We start from the raw sequence: 22022 nt of genomic DNA on the forward strand, positions 1-22022 counted from the left end.
TTTTCCCTAAATCGTCAATTTCAATTGACTACCACAAATTATTTATTATTAATTAATCAAACACCGATTGAATTGGTGGACGACTGCCCAAAATAGAAATAAATGAATAAAATAAAAAAAAGTGCTTTCGAATATATTTTCCAACGAATAAAAAATAATCGCGTATTTTTGTTTAGGAAAATGTTTGTTGAATATTTTGTTCATTATTTACAAATTGTTCTAAAATTTAGTAAGTAAGATTTTGCTAGCCACCTCTGAGTATCTTTTACATCTTTTGGGCAACATTCAAAATATCCCCGTCTCTTTGGCAAAGTATTTGTTACAAAGAAAAAAAATACATAAATATTTATATTTGATTATATCGCTGGTATTCAATTGAAATGAACAGAGACGAAAAGAAACACAAAGAAAAAAAATTTGATTTGAAATTGAGCAAAACTTACAATTTATTGCTACATTTTTCTACTGACCATATGTTGTAGAAAATGGAAGACGCGATGCGAAATATTAGTTGATACGGAAAATATGGAAAAATATTAATTGAAAAGGTGATATCTGTAAGCTATTAAATATTGAAGACGAAGCAAACGATTAAAATGAAACGAGAAAATTTTTGGAAACATCCAAGGAATTAGAAGACATATGGAGAATAAAATTAACGTTCTCTCTGTCTCCGTTCAAATTTTTTATTCTAACAATTAAAAGAAAAATTCATTAGGTCACCTTCGCAACAATTTGCTTACTCAGTCTATAATTGTCCGGATTTGCTTTTTTTGTACATATTTTTTTTTATATTTACAACACTCGCAGTAACAGAAAAATAAATTATTTGTTGTACAAAATTTACAGGTGGATTTTTACAAATTTAAAATCGTAAAAAACAAAAAAAAATTGAAAACCTAACAACAAACAAAATAAAATTATAATAACAAAACTCGCGTTACATTTTCATTAAAAGGCATTATTTTTTGAGGAAAACATCCGAACGTTGATTCCAAAAAGTCAAATATGGCAATTTTTTTCTGTAACTAGTGTTAAGTGAAAAGAAAATATTCGGCATGATAGTACTAAATATTAAAGTGAAAGTCGAGAGTAGTTTTTTTTTATTTAGAATCAACGTTAGAAATAAGAGAATACCAAAAATATTGACTCGTTATTATATCGACGACGGTTGCACTCGCTCTTATCAAAAAAACCACCGAAACATCGTATGGCAGTAAGTATTTACTATATTTTAAGAAATTCGATTAGATAAAAGAAGGAGAAAAACAAATTTCGTCTACCGCTTGCTTCGGCGCAGATAATTTTCACATCCTAAAAAAATTAACTTTCTAAATATCACAATATTCTTTTTTTTGTACACATAAAAAAGGTTTTTCACATTTAATAATAACACGTTAAAGTATATATATATATATATATATATATATATATATATATATATATATATATATATATATATATATATATATAATTCTTTTAATGACTCGTCATGTTTGAGTATTTTCTTTTTTAAATTTTAAAAATTCGTTCCTATGGTCACGTATGAAGGACATTTTTCTTTTTCTTTCAATTCTGTTTTATTCAAAAATATTGTAACGATGTCAAATATACAGAGAATCGAGTAAAGGAAATACAATTTTTGAGCGTTTATGAAATCATACATTTCCATAATGAATGCCAAAAAAAAATGTCCGAAAATTTGGTTCGGTAAGTACTTTTCAGTGTTTTTTTCTTTTAGAGGAGTGCCGCCGCGGTATTATACAATTGAACTAAGACTTGCATATGGACTGGTAAGCAAGATAAACGATCCTTCGTATTCGAATCCAACGCCAGCCAAGAGAGAGCATTGTAACCCTCCAAAACATATCTGAAAAATTAAACAACAATTATTATTAGTATTTTTTTCAATTTATTAATTCTAATCCCGTTCCTTAAATAAATATATTGGCAAGTTTAAACCCCCAACTTTTGTTTCTATGACATTAATCAAACAAGGATAAAGCGGCTTCAGTTAGGAAAGATGGACTTGTACATCCTATTCGAAGGGGTAATCAATGATCACCAAGTACTGCATAACAGATACAAAGTAACTCTAATATGGCTATTTGGCAATCATCGTATCAGTTTTGTTCAAAACGGGGCACGACTCAATCTTTCGTACCGGCTACCTTTTGAGATGTCACATCAATAAGAAACTTGTAGGAGAAGCTATAAAAAAGGCTTTGCGAATATTATGTTTATTGGTACGTCCAAAGAGTAGTGGAAAATAGGGCAAAAACGACTTACCTCAAAACGTCCGTGGTATATTGGGAATCCAACGGATGCGACGTCACCGTCGATGATTGTTGAAATAAATCGTCCGAATTCTGTTGGATGTTAGGACTGTGCAAATGTAAAGCGTTCTTCAAAAATGCGGGGCAAACTCCCTCGAGATGCGGACACGACGACCAAAACCAACGAGGCATTTTACCGGTAGGAGCAGTAGAAACGAAATATCCGAGAGCCAGAGGTTGTTGCAAAACGACGCCGACTTCTTCGACAGGTTCGATACCTTTCGAATTCATCCCTATCATTGGCGTACCTACAATAAATTATTTATTAGAATAAAACAAAATTTAAATAAAAATTCAATGAACGCTCACCTTCTCTACCGACGTTAGCACCACCATTCGGACTTCCGGCACCTCCTTCTTCCCTTCTCGGACTTCCTGGGGGACTTTGACCTCCGCCCGGTACGATTTCAGTCCAATTGAATATGTCGTGGAAATCGTTCATGCCGTCGATACCTTCGGGCATGTCTTCGTCGAATGGACTGAATAAACCGTCGTCGCCCAGATCGGCAGTGATGTGTTGTTCTTGAAAAGCCGTTTGAGAAGATTGCGTCGTGGCGCTAGTTGGAAAAACGAGGATGTGAGTACAACTAACGTCCTGCGGCGTGGACAGTTGAGAGTTGACGGATACCTAAAAGCGAAAAAATATTTATATATCAATCCCGTCTCGATAATATTTTCTCCTCGATTTTATTTTTACCTGACTGAATCGTTCGTCCGGAGTAAATTGGTCGGGCATTAATCTAAGTACGGAGTCTGGTTCGAGGCTGACAAGACACGCGCTCAATATGCAAGGTACCGAATTTGGGTACATCATAGAACATTGATTGCAAATTTCTTTGAGTTGTTTCGAAGCTTTCAAAAGATTCTTTCGACTCAACAACCAACTCCAACCTTTCAATTCGCCGTGACCTGAAAAAATATTCGTAATACAAAAAATTTCAAAATTGATATTATTTTGTTACCTATCCTTCCGAGTCTACCTACGACCAATCTCCACGGTCTTACGCTTTGAGACATAACGCCCAAAATGAAATTCATCAATTTCTCCAAACCGACTCTTCTAGCCGATGCCTTTTTCCTTCGACTCCTATTCGGTATATCAACATTTATGGTAATCGTTTCGAATATTTCACCTTTTTCGTCAGTAGCCACTGCTAATAACCAACTTTGATCTTCGGAAAGGCAATAGCTGAGATAAAGAACAGATTCTTGTTCTTGAGCTCCTTTACTAAACGCGTCGGCAGGTTCTTGTTTACCCCTCATCGGCGCCAAGATGTAAGGCGGCGTATACAGTTTGTATGGCGCTCGATTCTTTTCCTATAAATTAATAGAAATTATTTATAACTAAAATACGGGAGATATATTTTTTTTATACTTACAAGATACCAATGGAAGTATCAAGTAATTAATAAACAAACAAAAAATACACTCACAACTCACCTTGTATTATTAATAAAGTCTATAATAATTTATTTGACACACTTTACAAATTTATGTTACAACAAGAGTTAATTACAAAAAAGTATGACACTAAATCATTAATACTTTATTAATTAAAACACTGATTCAATTAAAATAAATAAATAAAAAGAGTCTTTATCGCCGATGGTGCGTATCTTCTTACGACACTTCCAAAGGCTTCAGGTTTTTGGTGAAAACTGTATGTATGTAATAACATTTTGTGATATTCCACATTCGATGTACAAAGATTTTTAACAAGTAAAAGACTACATTTTAATTTAACACATCCACAGTCCTAATTTATAATCTAAAGCCCCATAATTATTTTAGAAACTACTGACGATATCTATAGTATATAAAAAAATGGATTTCGTTGAAAGTATCATTATGAAGTTAAATACTGCACATTGTCATACCATGTTGCTTGTATTCGAATGACCTATTCGTTAAAATGATAAGGTTTCAATCGAACCAAGACTTGTTCCATACTCTCGTCTTTACGACTACCTTGACTTAGAGAGATCCTCTCCTATATTTAAATGTTGAAGACGTAATTTCTACTTGGTATATATCACAAGAATTTTGCACAAATCGATTTATTGGAAAAGGTACTGCCAATAGATGTACATAATTAACAGTAAAATGGAAAAAATATTATCCATAATGATCAAATGGAAGTATACAACGATAAAAAAAAAGGAATAAAGAAGATGTGATAGACTACGATATGGGGAAACTAGATGTAGCTACTTGTCTCTGGAAGTCTTTTGTTCAGATCAAGAAAATCTTTTGTAGGGCTCCGTTTCAAAGAGGAGTTGTCAAATAATATCAAAATACACAGAAAACTATCGGTCATTTTAACACCAAAAAAAAAGTTAAGAAAGTTATTGTTTATATAATCTTGCCTGTGTTTTGTTTAAAATAATTTTATTTATATTTTCAAAATCCTACATTTGTGTATTTAATATAGTTTGTAGGGCCTTTGGGGGCATAATTATAAGGACTGTGAACTTGTTAACAACAACAACAACCACACTTGACAACACAAAAAATAACAACTAATAACAGTATACTAGGTAATTACGTATGGAAAGCTATAGAAAATAGATGATAAATAATACAAATGAAATTTAATTTTTTTTATGTCACAATTATTACATTTTTGCCTTTTTCAAGAAAAATTTTTATAACTAAAATTTAATTTGCAAAATTAATCGAAAATTCTTCTTAGTAGAACCGCCCAACGATTTTTATTTTAATAAATTATACAGTTGAAAATTCCATCTGATGCCAAATGTATATTATAAAATATTTTTAATTTTAATAATAAAGTTCCCTTCGAAATAGAGACACTAGGTTAGTAGAATCCAAACTAGAACTAGATTAACTTCTTTAGAAAATGTTCCAACTTTTTCAAAAAACAAAATACATTGAAAAGAAATAAGTAGTATTAAAATAGTATTCATATAAAAGCGGAGATACTTTCAAGGGAAAAATAGATATGAAATTGTGGGAAAATTAATTAATCGCAACACAAGTTTTCCATGATGAAAAGGAAAACCTGAGCCTATAAAAAGTGCCCTAAGAAGATGAAGAGAGGAAACATTTATACATGAATTGAAGATACAAGATTAGAAGAAAAATGTAGATTTTGTAATAAAATCTAGTGATGAAAATATAAGTAGATGAATTATTGTGACATAAATTTTTGGAAAAAGATATCAGAAATATAAAAGGGAACTTATTCACCTTTCTTTAAACCTTTATTAACATATAATTGTTGAATTAATATTTTTATCTACTTACGTCTTTGCTCTTGAGGAATTGATCGGCCATAGCAGCAGTACCGAAACCGGTTAAAGATTTAACGTTATTAGTATGGATTAAGAGTCTTCTACATTGAGAGAATATATTCAACGCCAAAGCTCTCATATGATCGCTGTGTCGATTTCTATTCCTAGCTTTGTTCAATTCGACTATACTTTCTAAGGATATTATCTAAAAATAAAAATGAAAATTTTCGCTTTTGTTTTCTGGCGATTTAAAATAATTTCTTACTTGAACGCTAATGTTATTTCTGATATTTTCGGGAACGGCCGCCAGAACCGATTGGTAACATCTCAATAAAGCCAGACAGGCTAATCTTTGTAATTCCGGTTGATCGGTACCCAAAGTGAACGGTTCCACGAGGTACACTATCACCGACGGTACTTCTCTTTCGTCGTCGTCGTGCGGAACGGGATCGTTGGCGTTATGGATAGGTGACGAATCTTTTGAGCCCTCGCCGTCTAAAAAAATAAACAAAAAAGAGCATTGACTCTATATTTCGGTCTTACTATGGTTTTATGAATAATTAAAAGTTAATCCGAAAATTGGTGGTCAGTTTTCTGAAGGATTACATGAAGGTAACCATAAATTATGCAAGATACGTAAAACCAATGTCCTGCACTTGGAAAAATAGGGATGAAACATAGTCTCTTTTGGGAGGAATTTGCATATTTTTTGGAATATGGTGAAAGGATCTCAAATTTTATTATGTATAATTATTTTTACCTTGATCACTTTTTGGGGTCGATGCTTTGTCGGAACTTGTAGAAACCGACGACTGACTTGCGTTTTCGGGTGTGCTAGGAGGTGGCATAGGACTAGGGGTCGGTTGATCCGTAGTATTTTCTTGAGGCGGATCTAATAACGTCTTATCCATAGGAACTTGTTGAAGATGAGGCGCTAAATGATGTTTGCACACCTAAATAAAATATATCGAGTTTAATTTTTATTTTTTTTGCAATTTAATTGAATAAAATACCTGCGCATACAATTTCAACATATCCGTCGTTTCTCCTTCCCCTAAAAGCGTAAACCATTCCTCGACGGGTTCGTTGCCGATTTTCGTTTTTGCCGTTTTCCCTACCCTCAAAATTCCGTCGCGAAGTACTTTGGTAATGGGACTGTGTCTACCCAATTTGCACATTTCGTACGCCGTCGACAATTCCCTAAAGAATGTTCTTACTCTCGGTAAAATCATATCGTTATCGGGCGCTACGACGATATAAGCGACGTCCCTAGCGTACGAATAAGGTTCCAATAGGAGAGTTTCCCAATGTTGAAGGGCGTAAGGAGAGAGCGATAACCAATCTTTATCGTGACCGACTATAACAGACGGTATCGGTTGAGGTTCGCATCTATCGTCGGTACCTAAAACGATAATAAATCGTATATATAAAAATATAAAAAATTTTTCGAAGCAAAAAATTTACCTCTACCGGCCAACCTGTGGAACTGTCTCCAAGTAAGTGGTCCCTTGACTGCCGAAGGTGCTTCCCACAGTCTCGTTTGGCATTTCTTTTGGATGGCTTCTTGTAATAGGGGTTGTAAATTTCGCATTACCCTGACTATGTCTTGATTACATTGCGGACCGGTAGCCCTTAAGAATGGCCACCTGTGTACTGTAACGAGTTGAGAATTTTTCGAACTTTTTATATCTTCAATCTAAAAACGAGAAAAAAAAAAATAAAAGTTTTTGATAATCGCGAGGAAAAAATTTAAAAAACTCACTTTGCACATTCCCATACTTTCGAAAAAGTTTTTACTCTGTTCCAAAGCTATGCACGTAACTTCGTGACTATCCGTATATTCCAAAACGTGTATATTGCTATTACTTCGGATGTTCAATTTCGTCCTCGTACAACCGCCGGCGACTCGACATAAAGAATTCGTGGTATTCGGTATAAAGACTAGTTGTTCCCTAACCAATTCTATAAGGCTGTGCGGTAATATATCGATCTGATCCCTATCGATGTTCGGATCTAATTTTATCGAATTGTTTGCGACGAGAAAAGAGAGTAAAGAAGATTTTTTCTTTTCCCCCGGATCTTCGGCGATACCTATAAGGCAACAAAAGTTATAATCTTCGGATACTGAAGGTTCCAAAAGATACCAAAAGCTGCGTTGTAATTCGAATTATATCTTACCGGTAATTTCGACTTCGTCTTCGTAAAATAATCCGCTCCCGTGCGCCAATCTTCTATTAACTACTGCCGAAAAGCCGCAACTACACCTTATGGAATCTTCGTCGTTCGAATGATTATCTTCGTTCATCATGGTACCGTAAGGCGGCGGTTGACCCATACTGTTACCCGGATACGGACTACTCGGTTGTGCGCTAGCGTGTTGCTTATCACTTTGCGTATTGAGTAAATAGATACCGGCGTCGGCTCCTCTAATATTACCTACCACCTGAAAATATAAAATAAATTCGATTTTTTAAATGAAAAAAGCTAAAATAAAAGAGAAAATTTCTCACCTTGCCGGCGGCGTTACATACGCACAATGTACAACTATCGAAATTGTGATCTCTGAATATATTGAAGGCAGTATCGGTGAGCAGAATGTTGAGCACAAGACTGGAGGCTTCCGGCGTTCTTTGCGGTATACCGGGCGTAGGCGTCGGCGCCGCCTCTACTGAATTGAGATTCTTATTTAAATACGAACTGGCGGTGGACGTCGCCGGACTTGCCATTTCGTACGGGGGCGGAGGCGGTCGGAAACTACCCGGCGTACCCGCGTTCGTTAACGGACTAGGAGGAAACAAAGTCGTATTCTGAAAATAATTTATATTTGTTAATAATAATAATAATAATAAAATATTGTTTTTTTTTTACCTGATGAACACTATTAGGTAAAGTAGTAGCCGGAGCGTTTTGATTATTATTGGAAGTGGTAGTGACGTTGTTGTTATTGTTGGTCTGTTGGTTGGTTTGTTGTTTTTCGACGTGTTGCACCCACGATGGTTTATACGTAAAATTCGTCGGAAGCGACACCGGCGGTAAACTTTGACTCGGTAAATTGGTAAGTGGAGCGTATTTGCTGCTACCTACCATCTTACATATAGGCGGCGGTTTGAATACGAAACTCCAATCTTCTGTATAAATAAAACGGGGGGAGATTATTATAAAACGTATAATATGTGATTTATTAACAATAACACTGACCTATATTTTCTTCCGGCGGACTACCCATATTCGGATAAATTTCCTGTTTCACCCTGACAATGCCGAGATCGGTGGAGAATTCCGGAAGAGGTATATCAGTTAGACCGCACGGCGACGCTATGGGATTGTGTTCTAAACTAGGAGGCGTCGGAAACATTTTGCTAAGTTCGGCTGGACACGGTATACCGACGTTAGGACAACCGTGTCCGCCAGAAAATCGTTTATTTTCATCGTGATGATTGATTGTAGTCGAACCGGGAGGTGTTTGTATTTGCATCTATAAAATAATAATAATAATAATAATAATATATTTAAATGATGATGATAATGCAACACTTACCGCTTCGTCGCTACTCGTATAATCGGAATTATCGAAAATCTGATCGAGATCTTTGTAAGAAGGTTGCAAACCTTCACTGGTAAACAAATTATCTGTTGTGGTTATTTTTTTCACTTCCTTGTTTTCTTCTTTAACGCCGCCCACAACGACCGCCTGTCCCCTTTTAAAACCGTCGATGTTGCAATTCGTTCCGCTACCGTCTTCTTCGAATTCGTAAGGATCCCCCGGCCTTTTTACGCCGTGCGGTACGGAATTTGTCGTCAACGCCGTATCCGTTTCGACCTAACCACAAAAAAAATGAAAATCTTTTATTTATACATAATATCCACAACTTACGCTTTGTCCTGGTTCTTGTTTAATTTCCTGTTTAACAATCAACGGTTGATTCTTATTATTATTATTATTCACAACCTCATTGGTTTGGTTAACGATATAACTTTTATCATAGAGCGAATAAATATCCTGTTTCCCTAGCCTGTTCAACCTCTGGTTCTCTTTACCATCCGGTTTAAACTTTTTCACTGGATGATTCAACCAAGCGTCCATCGTCGAATAATCGTACAACATTTCCAGGGTTTGTTCTTCTTCCCCTAGCGCCACCTAAAACGTAAACAAAATTAAATAATACTGTTGTTGATAGTAAAATAATAAATAAAAGAAACTAGAATTTTAAATCCATCGCCAAAGGTAGTAGATAGTTTTGGGAATCTTGTTTTCCCAACTGGTTTGAACCCATACTCGGAAACATATTTCGTACACGACTCAGTATATCATTATTCTGTTTCCAAAACAATTAGACTCCCTCCTAAAGGTGTTGGTACATCTTCTTTAAGGTATAATGGGCATTCTCTGCCATGTCTGTAATCTCAAAATACTATTTGACGTAGCAGAAGACTAACCAACAGTTTAATGTCCTTTTTAAAGTTCCTCAAACTCTTTAGCTGATGTGGTTACGAATCTTTTGGATTGGTTTGAGCCTAAAGTGTTTTTCCATCTAATCCTTCAGTTATTTATGGTTGTGATATTCATGAGGTCATAGTAGGGCTCTAGTCCAATACATGTAATTATTGCCCCTTTTTTGGTAAGGCTATCTGTTTCTTTATTGTCTGGTAGCTACGTTACGTAATATATAATAGAGAACATGACGAGTACTCTACAAAATATCCACTCAGATAGCAGATAGTAGTTCAAAGTCACCTCGAGGTTTTATTTCATACTCCAGAATCCCAAGATGTCCTTGCAGAGTCCTCTTTATTTCTAATGATATCAAGGAAGAGTTTCAGCCCTTATTGAATTTGATAAGAAAATTGTGTGAGAATTTTCGTATTAAAAAGGACAACAAACTATAAAACAATTGAAAAATTAATTTATTAAAAAATAAAAAAATTTAAAGATATACTTACACTCACCTCGTACTCTTTACTTATCAGCAAAGGCCTCTTCAGCATTGGTAAATTGATCACGTTGGTTTGCGTTTCATTTTTGATTTCGGAAATTGTGGCGGTGGTGGGACTATTACCGGAACTGTCGACGCTCTTAAGAGGCATATCAGGTGTATGAGTTTTTTCTAACGGTGAAGGATTAGCTGTGGGAGGATGGGGCGATAGCGTCGGCATCGTTTGATCTCCCGGAGGAACCGAAGCCGGTTGAGAATGAGGATTCGGTAACGGCGAAGGAGCTACAGAAGGAGGCGAACCGACCGACGGTATAGCGGTGGATTCTTGCGTACGCGGATACGAAGGTGGTCCGCCTTGGGGTGTATACGAACCACTGTTGCATCTGCAATGCAAACATAAATTATTTATAATTTAATGTCGTTAATTCGAACGAATAAAAATTTTATTCATATGTAGTAATTTAATATGATTCACAAATATTACTGAATGTTGAATAATTGTTCGAATGTATTAGTAAATCATTAACCTGTTAGTAAATTATGCGTGGACTCATTTAATTTGACAGCTCGAATGGAAAATTTGTAATTTTTCTATTTTTCAATAACAAAAATATTGAAGAATCTACTCCGGAAAATAGAATTTCAAATATTTAATTTTTTTGGGGGTTTCAATCAAAAATTGAATTCAAAATATCAACAGATAGATTTGGAGGTTTTACGCTATTTATGTAATTTTTAAATTTTAGACACTATAATTATTGTTTGACTCAATAGTTTTCTGAAAAACCATTGAAAGACACAAGAAACCTCAGTCTTGAAGAATGAGAACCTACAAAGCTCCTTAGCACTACACCTGGAAGCATATGAAATAAAAGATGAAGGTCTTTGACAGCTAGAAGTACTATAGAAGAAAAAAATTGGAAAAGTAAATTAGAGAAGAAAAAAATAGTCACTAGGAAGATCTATGAGATAATCCTGAAGAAGATATGTAGAAATATTGTCACTTCAATTGACACCTAAAGGTGATAGATTAAGCGGAACATGTAGATTTTCCTAAATATAAGAGGAAAATTCTCAAAGTGTTAAAGACTATGGCAGAGCACAAAACGGTGATTTTAAAACTATAAGTTGGAATATCTGAAACACCAAACACCCTGTTTAGACTACCACTAGGACACCAACCCTCGCAATTACACTCTCTGATATTAGCGTTTCGATAACCAAGTTATCGTCTTCAGAGTAATTGTAAGCGATGGTGTCTTAGTGGTGGTATAAATAGTACAACCCCAGTAGTCCGGTGGTCATCTCCAAATCTAACAAGTTTGGACATTTTTTGTGGAGATTGATTATACGAGGGGACAGAAAGGAAAGCGCCTACATACATATCGATACAGAGTATAAGCAATTAAAAATTTAAATTTAATGTTTGGTTTTACGGAGCAGATGTTTTAATATTTATCGATATTGAAAAAAAGATGTAAATAATTTCAGATTCAACATTTGAGTTCCCGATGTAATAGAGACCTTAGAACAGTTGCAAGGACTGCTACTTTAGTAGAGAAATGGGGGTTAATTTTAATGATTCCAAAATGTGAATTACGAAAAACAAAAAGAAAAAGATCAGAAAATGATTATAATTTATTTTGATAATAGGAATAATTTATGAAAATCTTTATCGGTTGACGTTATTGTCATAATAAATAATTTACAAATTTCTTTTTTCGCTAGGAAGAATATGAGCCAGTCAATGCAACTGTAAGGTCAAATTTCGTATTAGAAAATGTGATCGTGTTTGTATTGATGATGATATGAAAGTTGCTTAGCCCGTCACCCCTCTTTTTTTATATTTCGGACAATTTTTAAGATCAATCTCAATCGATTTAAATATATTCAATTATTGATTACACGATTTTTGATTAAATTTTGTTAATCTTAAAATTTGTCCAAATTATAAAGTTTGAAGCGAGTGACCAACCTTTCATTTGTTAGGGGTAACAAAGGCGAGCGTCTATGGAAAGGAACTTTAGTCCTTCCAGTTTTCCCACTTGACCATCGGGGAGATGCCCCACTGCTCGATGTCCATTTATTCGAACTACTAGTTGGTGCTATAGATTTTCTACACCTGTAATCGTTTTTTTCACATTTTAACAAAACAAAAAAAAATAAAAAATTACTAAAGAAGATGAATAATTTAGATTAATAGAAAAGAAAATATTTGTAAATATACTTACTTGGAACAAATACAATTGGTCCTTCTGGTCGGTTCAACGAAATCCCAATTTCCGCTAAATTCTTTATCCTGTTGGGCGTTTTGACCGCCGCCTCCCAAGATGCATTCCTGCCACGTTCTTTCTGGTAACACAGTAGCTGCTGTCGCATCCCTCGACATCGAATAAAAATGTTCCACCGATACCTTTTCGAAAAAATAATTATTGTATATAACATAGGGCGATTCGAAAAATTTTATCTCAATCAACTTACAGTATAAGGTCCAGGTTGTACGACTCTGCTATTGATGTTAACAGGACTAGGTGGTGGTGTTTGTACCATAGCCACTGGACTACAGCCTCTTTTCTCTGTTCGTTCTTCTATAACCGCCGTTGTTACTACCGCCGAAGGACTAGTCGGAGGTAGACCGTTGAGTACGGCGGAATTTGCGCTTTCGTCCATATCGGTTATTAAAACGTAACAAGACGGATAACGCATTTTAACGCCGCCTACTATTACTTCAACGACGCTACTGTCCGTTAAAGTGCTGCTCTTATCCAAAGGGTAAAACTGACTCCAATCGTCCAATAAACGAGTCGTAGCTTCGGGAGATTTAAAGCTATGACCGGTTAAAACGCCGGATAGACCGAAAGGTGCCAAGACAACTGAAAAAATAAAAAAAAAACGTTAAAAAAAATCGAAAATATAAAAAGAAAATTTACCTTTAAGTCCTGCCGTGGACGCCTGCGCCTGTTGGACGTGCCACCTGGATAACCTGCGTACTGGCGGATGTTGTCTAACGTCTACGGATGCACAGACCGAACTTTCACCGTGTACGAAAAACGCAAAAGAGAAGCTGAGATGCGCGTTTCCAACGGAAACTCCTTCCGAAGTTGTATTATTATTATTATTATTATTATTACCGTTATTTATACCGTCGTTTGATCGTTTTACTGGCGCGCCGCACGGTTGGACGAACCATTTACCGATCCGAATAAAATCGCGTGAAAGAAGACATCGTTCTATGAGGTTGTGGAGAGCTTTGAAAAGCAGAGAACGACATTCGTAAGACAGTCCGGATTCCCAGGAACCCTGTTCGCAATCTAAAAGAAAAAAAATAATTTTACGTTCTCAGCGTTCAATATTGTAATTTGATACGAAAATTCCTTATTTTGTTTAATAAAATGTCAAAAAAAAAACGGTTCGAAGGAATTAATTAAAAAGATCCTTTGTTCTAAAAATTGCACCTTTGTTAACCAACAACTTCGCCCACCTCTATATTTGAATGAATATCGCTGCTGCGGCGGCGGCGACGGCGGAGGCATAGAATCCTAAGTAAGGACAATAATATCTAGTCATGTCTAAACTCTCGAAATAACCAACCAGTCGGTAGACGACGTTGCCGGTTTTACATCAAACAGCTTTATCGACTGATTTACAAGGTAGTATTTGACATTAAACGTTTGCCAGTCGACAGGTACGGACCGTAGCTATCAGCGTAGGTACTAACGGTTAGCAATCCCCCGCATGTATTCAAATCACGATAAAAAAAATGACATCGTCTCGAAGAATATGAATGGAAAAATTTGTTAATGAATCATTTAAACATAAAAATTCTCTGGGATAAATAATAATTTCACCTATATCTACCTGCAATCGGGCACAATCGTCCTTTTTCTTTATTGTCATTGTCTACACGTATTTAGTAAGTTTACAAGTTTCATAGTCGCACTCGAAAGGGGCACCGTTGGGTGTCCGCATCAACGTTTTCATTTGAATAACAATAACGTGCATACGACGATTAAATTTGTAAAATTGATTTCGAAAAAATGTCGAATTTTGTTTTGTTGTTGTTACTCGATTTTCTCCCCATCAAATAAAAAAATAACTTTATCAGTAAATTGTATTTATTTATAGTTAGTTCCAAGATAATTCGTTTCGATTTACTACCCGATAATATATAATCTTTGAAAATTGTAAATTGCGAATAGTTAACAATAACAGAGCCGTAATTGAAAAATAAATTTATTTGGTCTCATCAACAAAAAGCGATAATAACCAAATATCGAGAAATAATTTTTATTGAAAATACAAATCGAGTATTTATTGAATGGATCTAGGTCAAGCATTTCTCGGTTGCGCACATTTTTATTCGAGTTATTGTAAACACGAAATGATTTGTTTTTTTTTTAATATTTGGCACTGAACTGGACATAAAAACAATTGCGATGTGGGTGGCGTCGTATTCCAAAGAACAGTTATCGAATAATATGGAATTTGAATGGTATTTTAATATTTCGGATATACAAGTGACGAAAACTTGATAAAATTCATAGTTAGATCGTTGAGCACATAGATAGACCAATCGTATCTCACTTGATGGCCGATGCCTTCGGGAATCTGTGAGGTTCGTGCACCAACAGCACTCCGGGTCATCCTTGATACCCATGGTGTACAGATGGCGGCTTATATTCAATTACTAGCCTCACAAAGTACTTTTGTTTGACTTATATCAAATATTTCTATCCATTTCTGCCAAGCCTTGCAAGCAAAACGTTTTTTGCTACAATAAGGGATGGATTCTGGGGCCATTCTGGCGAGAGAGTCCACCTCGTCGTTGCTTTTGTTGCCCGTTTGAACGAGCACTCGAACGAAGTGGATCTCGAAGACTTTTTTGGGACTTTCTTGCACTCCAGCATGTTATGAGTAGAATGAGATTACTGTGTTCTTGTGGAGTCGATTTATACTGATCCAGAATAGAGATAGAAAAATCTTTTTGAAACTAAGTACAGGAATTTTTTTTAATTATATTATTCTTTAATTTGAAAGACTCTTATCTTCTTGAAAGTGATTCAAAAAAGTTGTAAATATGTCATTAAGGTTCATTACCTTTGCTGGCAAAAAATTTTTTTACCTAATATCTCAGAAAGTATAAGGGACGAACGAGGGAGCGTTTTTATCGGGATTTAAAGATTATTAAAGAATTTGGGGATGAAAATAGGTTTGGGGACAATTTTTGGTTTTATAGTAAGAGAAAATGATCCAGAAAAACTATTTGTCATTATTTTGAATATATAAAAAATAATTTGCGAAACAATGAATGACATCGTGACTATTACACAAAAAATATAAAAAAATATATCGAAAATCGCGATGAAAAGCCATAAATTGGAATTGAGAAATCTAGTGGAAGTGTTTACATGGGCAGTTGAGCGTGAGAAAGCTCTTTTTCGAATAGGTACCACACAATAGACCGAAAACACAAAGAATTTTAAATTAATTACGCGTTTCGATATTATATAAACACAAATTATCTTATTTGGAGACGATACAAAGAAAAAACAATAGATACGAATATAAAGAACGTAAAACAATGCATCACCACCCATTATTTTTCCAATACCAATTTGTATTTTAATAAAAACTACACTAGAATATATAGAATAACATAAAATGACGTGAAATCAATGTTATCTCCAATTGAAATTAGATAAAATGTAATGAAACTTTATTACCGAATTCCAAAATCAAAGTAAATATGTGATTGCATTTAAAATACAAGATTGTTTAGTAAACAATTGACGCGTGTCGGCTTAAACCATTGTTGCCAACACTTCAACCGGACGATTATCTATTTAAGCTTTTCCTTCGGATTGTACCCAAGATACCGATATGACACCGACCGACCCGTGTTCGTATAGTTTCGAACTTGCTCGTTTATTCGTATCGAGGAGATATTACAGAAGTTTTACTCGTTTTAAAAGTAAGATTTTTTTCTATCTCCCTCCCTTTCGCTCGGATTCTGTTTGTTTGAACCAAATAAAAATTGGAGCACTTTCTCTTACGACTTCCATTGGCAATGGTGTTAATGAAATTGAAATTATTTCTGTGATTGTTTCTTCGTTTATTGATTGATATTATCACATAAATTTAATCCGTTTTCCGGTCGAGATAACGTTCGACATAATTATTAAATACAATTCGTAAAATTATTTAAGCCACGGTACAACACAAAATAAAGAAAAACGTTATGGGATCGAGGTGATTATCAACTCTGTACTAGTTCCCATACACATGTTACCGAGAGTATAAAAAACTAGTTTCGAACCGGAAACAGCTGATCGTTTATTTACAAAGTAACAACTAGTGTAAATAATAAGGGAAAAAACTTTTATTTTTATTCGATTAGAAATAAAAAGTAGTTTCTAAAATAATACGTTTAATTTGATAGGACAACCGGTATAACGTTTCGGTTATAATTAAATTGGGTGTGTAACCTTGAATCGTTCGTCATATTTTAATACGTTCTATTTGGAACACGTTTTAATATAAATAAACAAATAATTACAACTGCATAAATCAATGAATAAATAGATACTAGACTTGATTTTTAATATTTTAATGTTGTACGCAACAAAGTGTTCGAAGCCTAACAATAAAAGCAAACAACAAACATTTATAACTGTAAGTTTTATATTTCATTCAACTACCTAGTTATTTATATATTACTGTCGCTATCAAATGAACCGGTTATTCGAAACATCCAATTCACCGTCATATCGTGAATAAATAATATTTAAACCCACGCATCCATACACAATTTTTTAAATTTTTCTCTATGTCATTTACATTTCTTTAGTTACAATAAACGAAAGCAGAGCTGGCAACATGTTTTTGTCGTCGCTATGCCGATCGAGAGAAGGAGGAGCCATCGAACTTCGCTGACGATACTGTTACGTCGCATGACGTCATGCGTACTTTTCGCAGGGGCACAATACGTACACAAAAAAAAACAAAAGAAAAAAAAAAAAGTTTTCGATCCAATTGTAATAGAATAAGATATTTTTTTTTCAAGTAGTATTTCTTTTATAATACGAGAGGGCGCCGTCTACGATGCGTGAATGATGTAATAAAATGGTATTTGGGTCAGCCCTGAATCAGCAATTTGAGGTCGTAGGAATTTCGTGTAATGTCAAGGTTGACAAAAAAGATTTTTTCTATACGAAAAAGAAGAGTTAAGCATCTTTTTTTTTATAATTTACGTTCAAATTTTGGAAGTGTAGTTAATGATTAACTGCTAATTACGAAAAAAAAAAAACGTTTTTTTTGTTTGCTTTTAAAATACCTATTCGAAAACGAAATCCAAATACAAAATGCTGCTTCTAAGCCCTATACCAGAAAAAAAGTTGAAATATACACGCACGCATACAAATTCGGGAAAATTAAGGAGTGTCTGCTGAAACGATAGCCGTATCATCTTATCATTGAACAGAAATTTACAAGATTTATTTTTTCAAATTGTAAATATTAATGAATACGGGGTATTTAATATTTTCATCAATTATATAGAAATAATAACTATGTATATTATAAGGTTTGTCTACCGAAAAATTATAACCTTAAAATAAACACATACTTCAAAATAGTTTTATTTTTCCGATTGAGCGGTTGTATAGATATTTCCGATGAAATAACCTATGGACGTAAACATACACGAAGATATGGAGAGAATGTTCTCGCAGGTATTATATTTCCAACAAATTCTGGAATTCGACAGTTCTCCAATGTTGATCGCTGTTTAGCCGGTTTCCATGACGACAACCCAAATAGCTTGTTAGCAACGTTGCCGACGTTAAATAATAAATTATGCGCAATTCACACCACGAAAACGTTCTATTTAAATTGTTATTTTATTTCGAAATAAATAAAGAAAAAATATTAGTGTTAAAAATGAGGATTTATTGATACTAGAAATAAAAATAAATCAATAATACACTATTTGATATTTAAATGATACTATTAATTTATTAGTAGAGATAATAAAAAAGTGAAGAACGGCAACGTCGCGACTAGTTGATGTTAACGTTAAATCGACGGGCATTGACGATTTAGCAACAAGCGTCGGCGTCGAAATGTGGCGTCGTCATGCACACCTGACCTTTACGAAAAGGTCAGACGTACAACAGAAGCTCTCGAGTTAAATGGAGGATTTTTCTCAATAAAAAATTCGCGAAAATCGTTGATTTATGTGAAACGAAAAGTTTTGTTACAATTCGAGCGGAAACGTTTTGTTTAAGTACCGTACAATTCTATGATTACGGTATGTCTTACGCAATTACAAAACGCGGACGATTTCCGCTCGAAAAAAAAACTACGACAAAGTCGATAATCGAAATTTGGAAATTGTTGAAAATCTAATAATTTGCTCTATGTTATTTTGAAATAGAATCGTAGTAGTAGTTAAAGTGGCGCTCATAAACGAAACATCAATTAACGACAGTTCTCAAATCACGACGACTCGGCGGCACACGGCACTTAACCATCGCTTCGTCGGTCGGTATTCAACAGGTTAACGATCCCTCACAAAAGCTATCGAGATACGTTTAGAAATCATTTGGAATACGAAAATAATTCGAAACGTGACAACGTCGTCGAAGTTTTCGACGGATTCGCGCCACGGACCGATCCTGCATAATATACGCACGTGCGAGGTCCGATTAAATATGACGTCACGATTATAGCCTTGATTGGGTTGCCGGCCGGTGCAATTCGTTTTAGAAAAACGGAAGGCGGGGGATAAAATCACTCCGAGCACGTTGCATTTTTCACATTTGCACGACAAAGAATATTTTCAAAGCTTATCTTCGATTAGACAACGTTTCGTTCGATCACTAGCCCGCTACAGAGTTTAATATACCCGAAAATATCGATTTTAGAAAAAAAATTGATTATATACATTTTTTTCGTAAATATATATGAAACATATAACGGATCCACCGTATTCGCCAGATCTATCGACCTGTTAATAATTTCTTGTTTCCTAACCTAAAAATTTCGTTTGCAGAAGAAATTTTATCATCAGAAGAAGACGATAATTTGTTGGAGGAAGATGGTGATCATCTTTGTTATGTCGTAATTATTGTGTACAGGGTTCAGTCTTTATATTTCACCAATTTTATATTGTGATCATCATATATTATTTAGATACGGCAACATTGCGTCTTGTTTATCAATCATGCGGATGCGCGCCACTTTACCGGCGATCGAGGATTCGATGCGAGTTTGGGAGCGCACGAAGCGCCACCCTCGAGCCACCCACACGTGGCGCGGTTTCCCTTGTATTTCGTCTTCGACGTCGCATCAGCTACCTTTTATTTTGTTTTGAAATAATACTTTAATCAAATGTTAAAAGAGAAAGTAAAAATTATTTTTTATTCGAACAGAAATCCGTTCAAATGCAGATCGTAAAACCAAATTTGTACCGCCCCCGCCGCTCATACAAATATTCAAAAATAAATTTACGGTAGCGCCTTTTTTTTAATTTTTAGTTTTTTACCAGATGTTACTACGATCGATTTATATTTTTATGTTTAAGTCAAAAAACAAAATGGTAATATCGAGAAACCGATTGTCAATGTTAGCCAAGGTGTATGTATATGTTGATCGATAAACGGCCGCAAAACCTCCCTCCCAGCCCTTTTCGAGACCCTTGCTTACGCCTCGAAATTAGGGTCGACGTGCTGTGATAGTTGATGCTTCTTCTAAACAGATCGTAACCGAATCGGTAAATACATGCGACTCTTTTTACAAATAAATTCAAAAAAAAATATATTCCAGTCAAATTCGGCATAATATTAATAATAATAAATTGCTCACCGTTCATATTCAATTCCGGAGCTACCAGCTCGTTCAAATCAGGCTCTTCTCCGTACCAAAAAATCCAGAGTTCCTTGGAGGCGGATAAACTAAGTGGCGGCGGTTGGGTAGACGGAGGTGGACCTAAATCGAACATATCGGCGGCGCGAGACGTCGAAACTCGTCTCCATACACAAAGAATATCGGCGGCTAAACATCTCGCGTAACTTCTCAGAACCGGATCTTCCAATGGTTCGGTACCGGTGTTTCCACCTCCCGGAGGTGGACCGTGGTGGCCTACCCCTCCGCCCCCACCGCCACCGCCGTTCCTGTCCGCCTCGCTCCATACTAACTTACGCCATTTAATACCAGAAAGTTCGGTCTGTAACAAAGAAAAAACAATTCGGCGTCAGCGAAATGTATCCCAAGGGTAAAAATTAATTAAAATTTTTAGAGTCCGACCCTGTTTTATTTTAGTTTTGAAAATTATATAATTTACCAATGAATTCGAAATTTCCGTATAGAAATCTAAACAACTTTTTATCGTAAAAGAAAAAAAATGGTTTTCGAAATATATTTTTCAAAATTAGAGTCATGTTATCAAATTACTTTTTTAAATAAGCAGGGCTGGATTCTAAAAAATGAGAAATTAAATCTTGTTTTAAGTGTCGTTATTTGATTTATTACAATAATGTGTTAACTTTCAATGTAACGGTGAAATGTAATTTTTTGTCACTTAAAAAACTTGGAAATAGATTTTTTATTATGATCCTCTTTAAACCACAGAAAGAAAGTAACTAAGCGTGAAATTCATTTTTTTTAACAAATTTTCGACACTACGAACGAATATGTGGGAAATTTTATACGAGGTATAAACAAAAAATTATATTTTTTCGTGTATATAAAAGTTTTATTTTAGTTTTTAATAAAATAATTTACCGTATTTTTAGAGCGCACCTCTATATATATTTTTTTTCGATTTAAATACTTTCTCTTTTCCGAGTTGTGGGTGAGTAACTTCGAACACCTGATGTAACTAAACTAAGCTGTTCGCCTTACTAATCAAAAATATTTCATCACGAATCGATTATTTATACTACCTACAAATATCTATTGTTTCAATAATTAACATAAAAGTTCACACAATATTTGAATTAGTAATTCGAATAATCATTACGCTAATTACAATTTATATTTTGAAATTTTCAACTGAAAACTGTATAGTTGAGACTTCTACAACGGCCCAAATGAAATAATTGCTCGCACTATTACGTGCAGGAACGCACGTAAACCTCAAAATATCAGATGTCATTAATATTTTACCTATTCTGGATTAGCATCGATCATTCGATTATTTTTTTTTCTTTAGATTACGCAGTATAATAAAAATTGAATTTATGGAAAATATGTTACGTAGATAATCAGCAACAATCAGCTGTGTTTCCACCTTCTCGAATGGCAAATTTCTAGTTCTTGTATCGTTTAAAACCGGTCCGACTGGCTTAATAATCTATTACAATAACGCGATGTGTATGTATATAGAAAAGATTGTGGATATAAAGTCCCAGTAAAAGAAAACAATCCTCTCGACGTGCTACCCGGCATTTATGACCTGTTGCAGGTGGGCGTTCTTCTAGTAGCTCTCGATGCTTAGT

General features: G+C 34.8%; 1 protein-coding gene across 4 annotated transcripts in view; it reads right to left on the reverse strand.

The window, feature by feature from the left end:
• The window catches only part of LOC130894981 (mediator of RNA polymerase II transcription subunit 13), a 27556-nt gene continuing 5534 nt past the window's right edge, over positions 1 to 22022 (reverse strand). Inside the window, exons 2-24 of one of the 4 annotated variants that reach the window (XM_057802064.1) lie at positions 20389 to 20749; positions 13455 to 13835; positions 13006 to 13397; positions 12756 to 12937; positions 12500 to 12646; positions 10538 to 10907; positions 9465 to 9728; positions 9129 to 9410; positions 8789 to 9065; positions 8459 to 8718; positions 8101 to 8397; positions 7769 to 8033; positions 7353 to 7681; positions 7055 to 7286; positions 6604 to 6992; positions 6351 to 6543; positions 5856 to 6085; positions 5604 to 5795; positions 3299 to 3653; positions 3034 to 3245; positions 2646 to 2964; positions 2290 to 2584; positions 1 to 1870 (exon numbers count right to left, since the gene is read on the reverse strand). In XM_057802064.1, the coding sequence (XP_057658047.1) occupies positions 1738 to 1870; positions 2290 to 2584; positions 2646 to 2964; positions 3034 to 3245; positions 3299 to 3653; positions 5604 to 5795; positions 5856 to 6085; positions 6351 to 6543; positions 6604 to 6992; positions 7055 to 7286; positions 7353 to 7681; positions 7769 to 8033; positions 8101 to 8397; positions 8459 to 8718; positions 8789 to 9065; positions 9129 to 9410; positions 9465 to 9728; positions 10538 to 10907; positions 12500 to 12646; positions 12756 to 12937; positions 13006 to 13397; positions 13455 to 13835; positions 20389 to 20749 (6357 nt within the window). In that variant the 3' untranslated portion in view covers positions 1 to 1737. Of the gene's footprint in view, positions 1871 to 2289; positions 2585 to 2645; positions 2965 to 3033; positions 3246 to 3298; positions 3654 to 5603; positions 5796 to 5855; positions 6086 to 6350; positions 6544 to 6603; positions 6993 to 7054; positions 7287 to 7352; positions 7682 to 7768; positions 8034 to 8100; positions 8398 to 8458; positions 8719 to 8788; positions 9066 to 9128; positions 9411 to 9464; positions 9729 to 10531; positions 10908 to 12499; positions 12647 to 12755; positions 12938 to 13005; positions 13398 to 13454; positions 13836 to 20388; positions 20750 to 22022 lie in introns of all 4 variants that reach the window. The other 3 variants (XM_057802063.1, XM_057802066.1, XM_057802065.1) reach the window with 3 other exon arrangements.

This window comes from Diorhabda carinulata, chromosome 6 (genome assembly GCF_026250575.1).
Source record: "Diorhabda carinulata isolate Delta chromosome 6, icDioCari1.1, whole genome shotgun sequence".
Taxonomy (NCBI): domain Eukaryota; kingdom Metazoa; phylum Arthropoda; class Insecta; order Coleoptera; family Chrysomelidae; genus Diorhabda; species Diorhabda carinulata.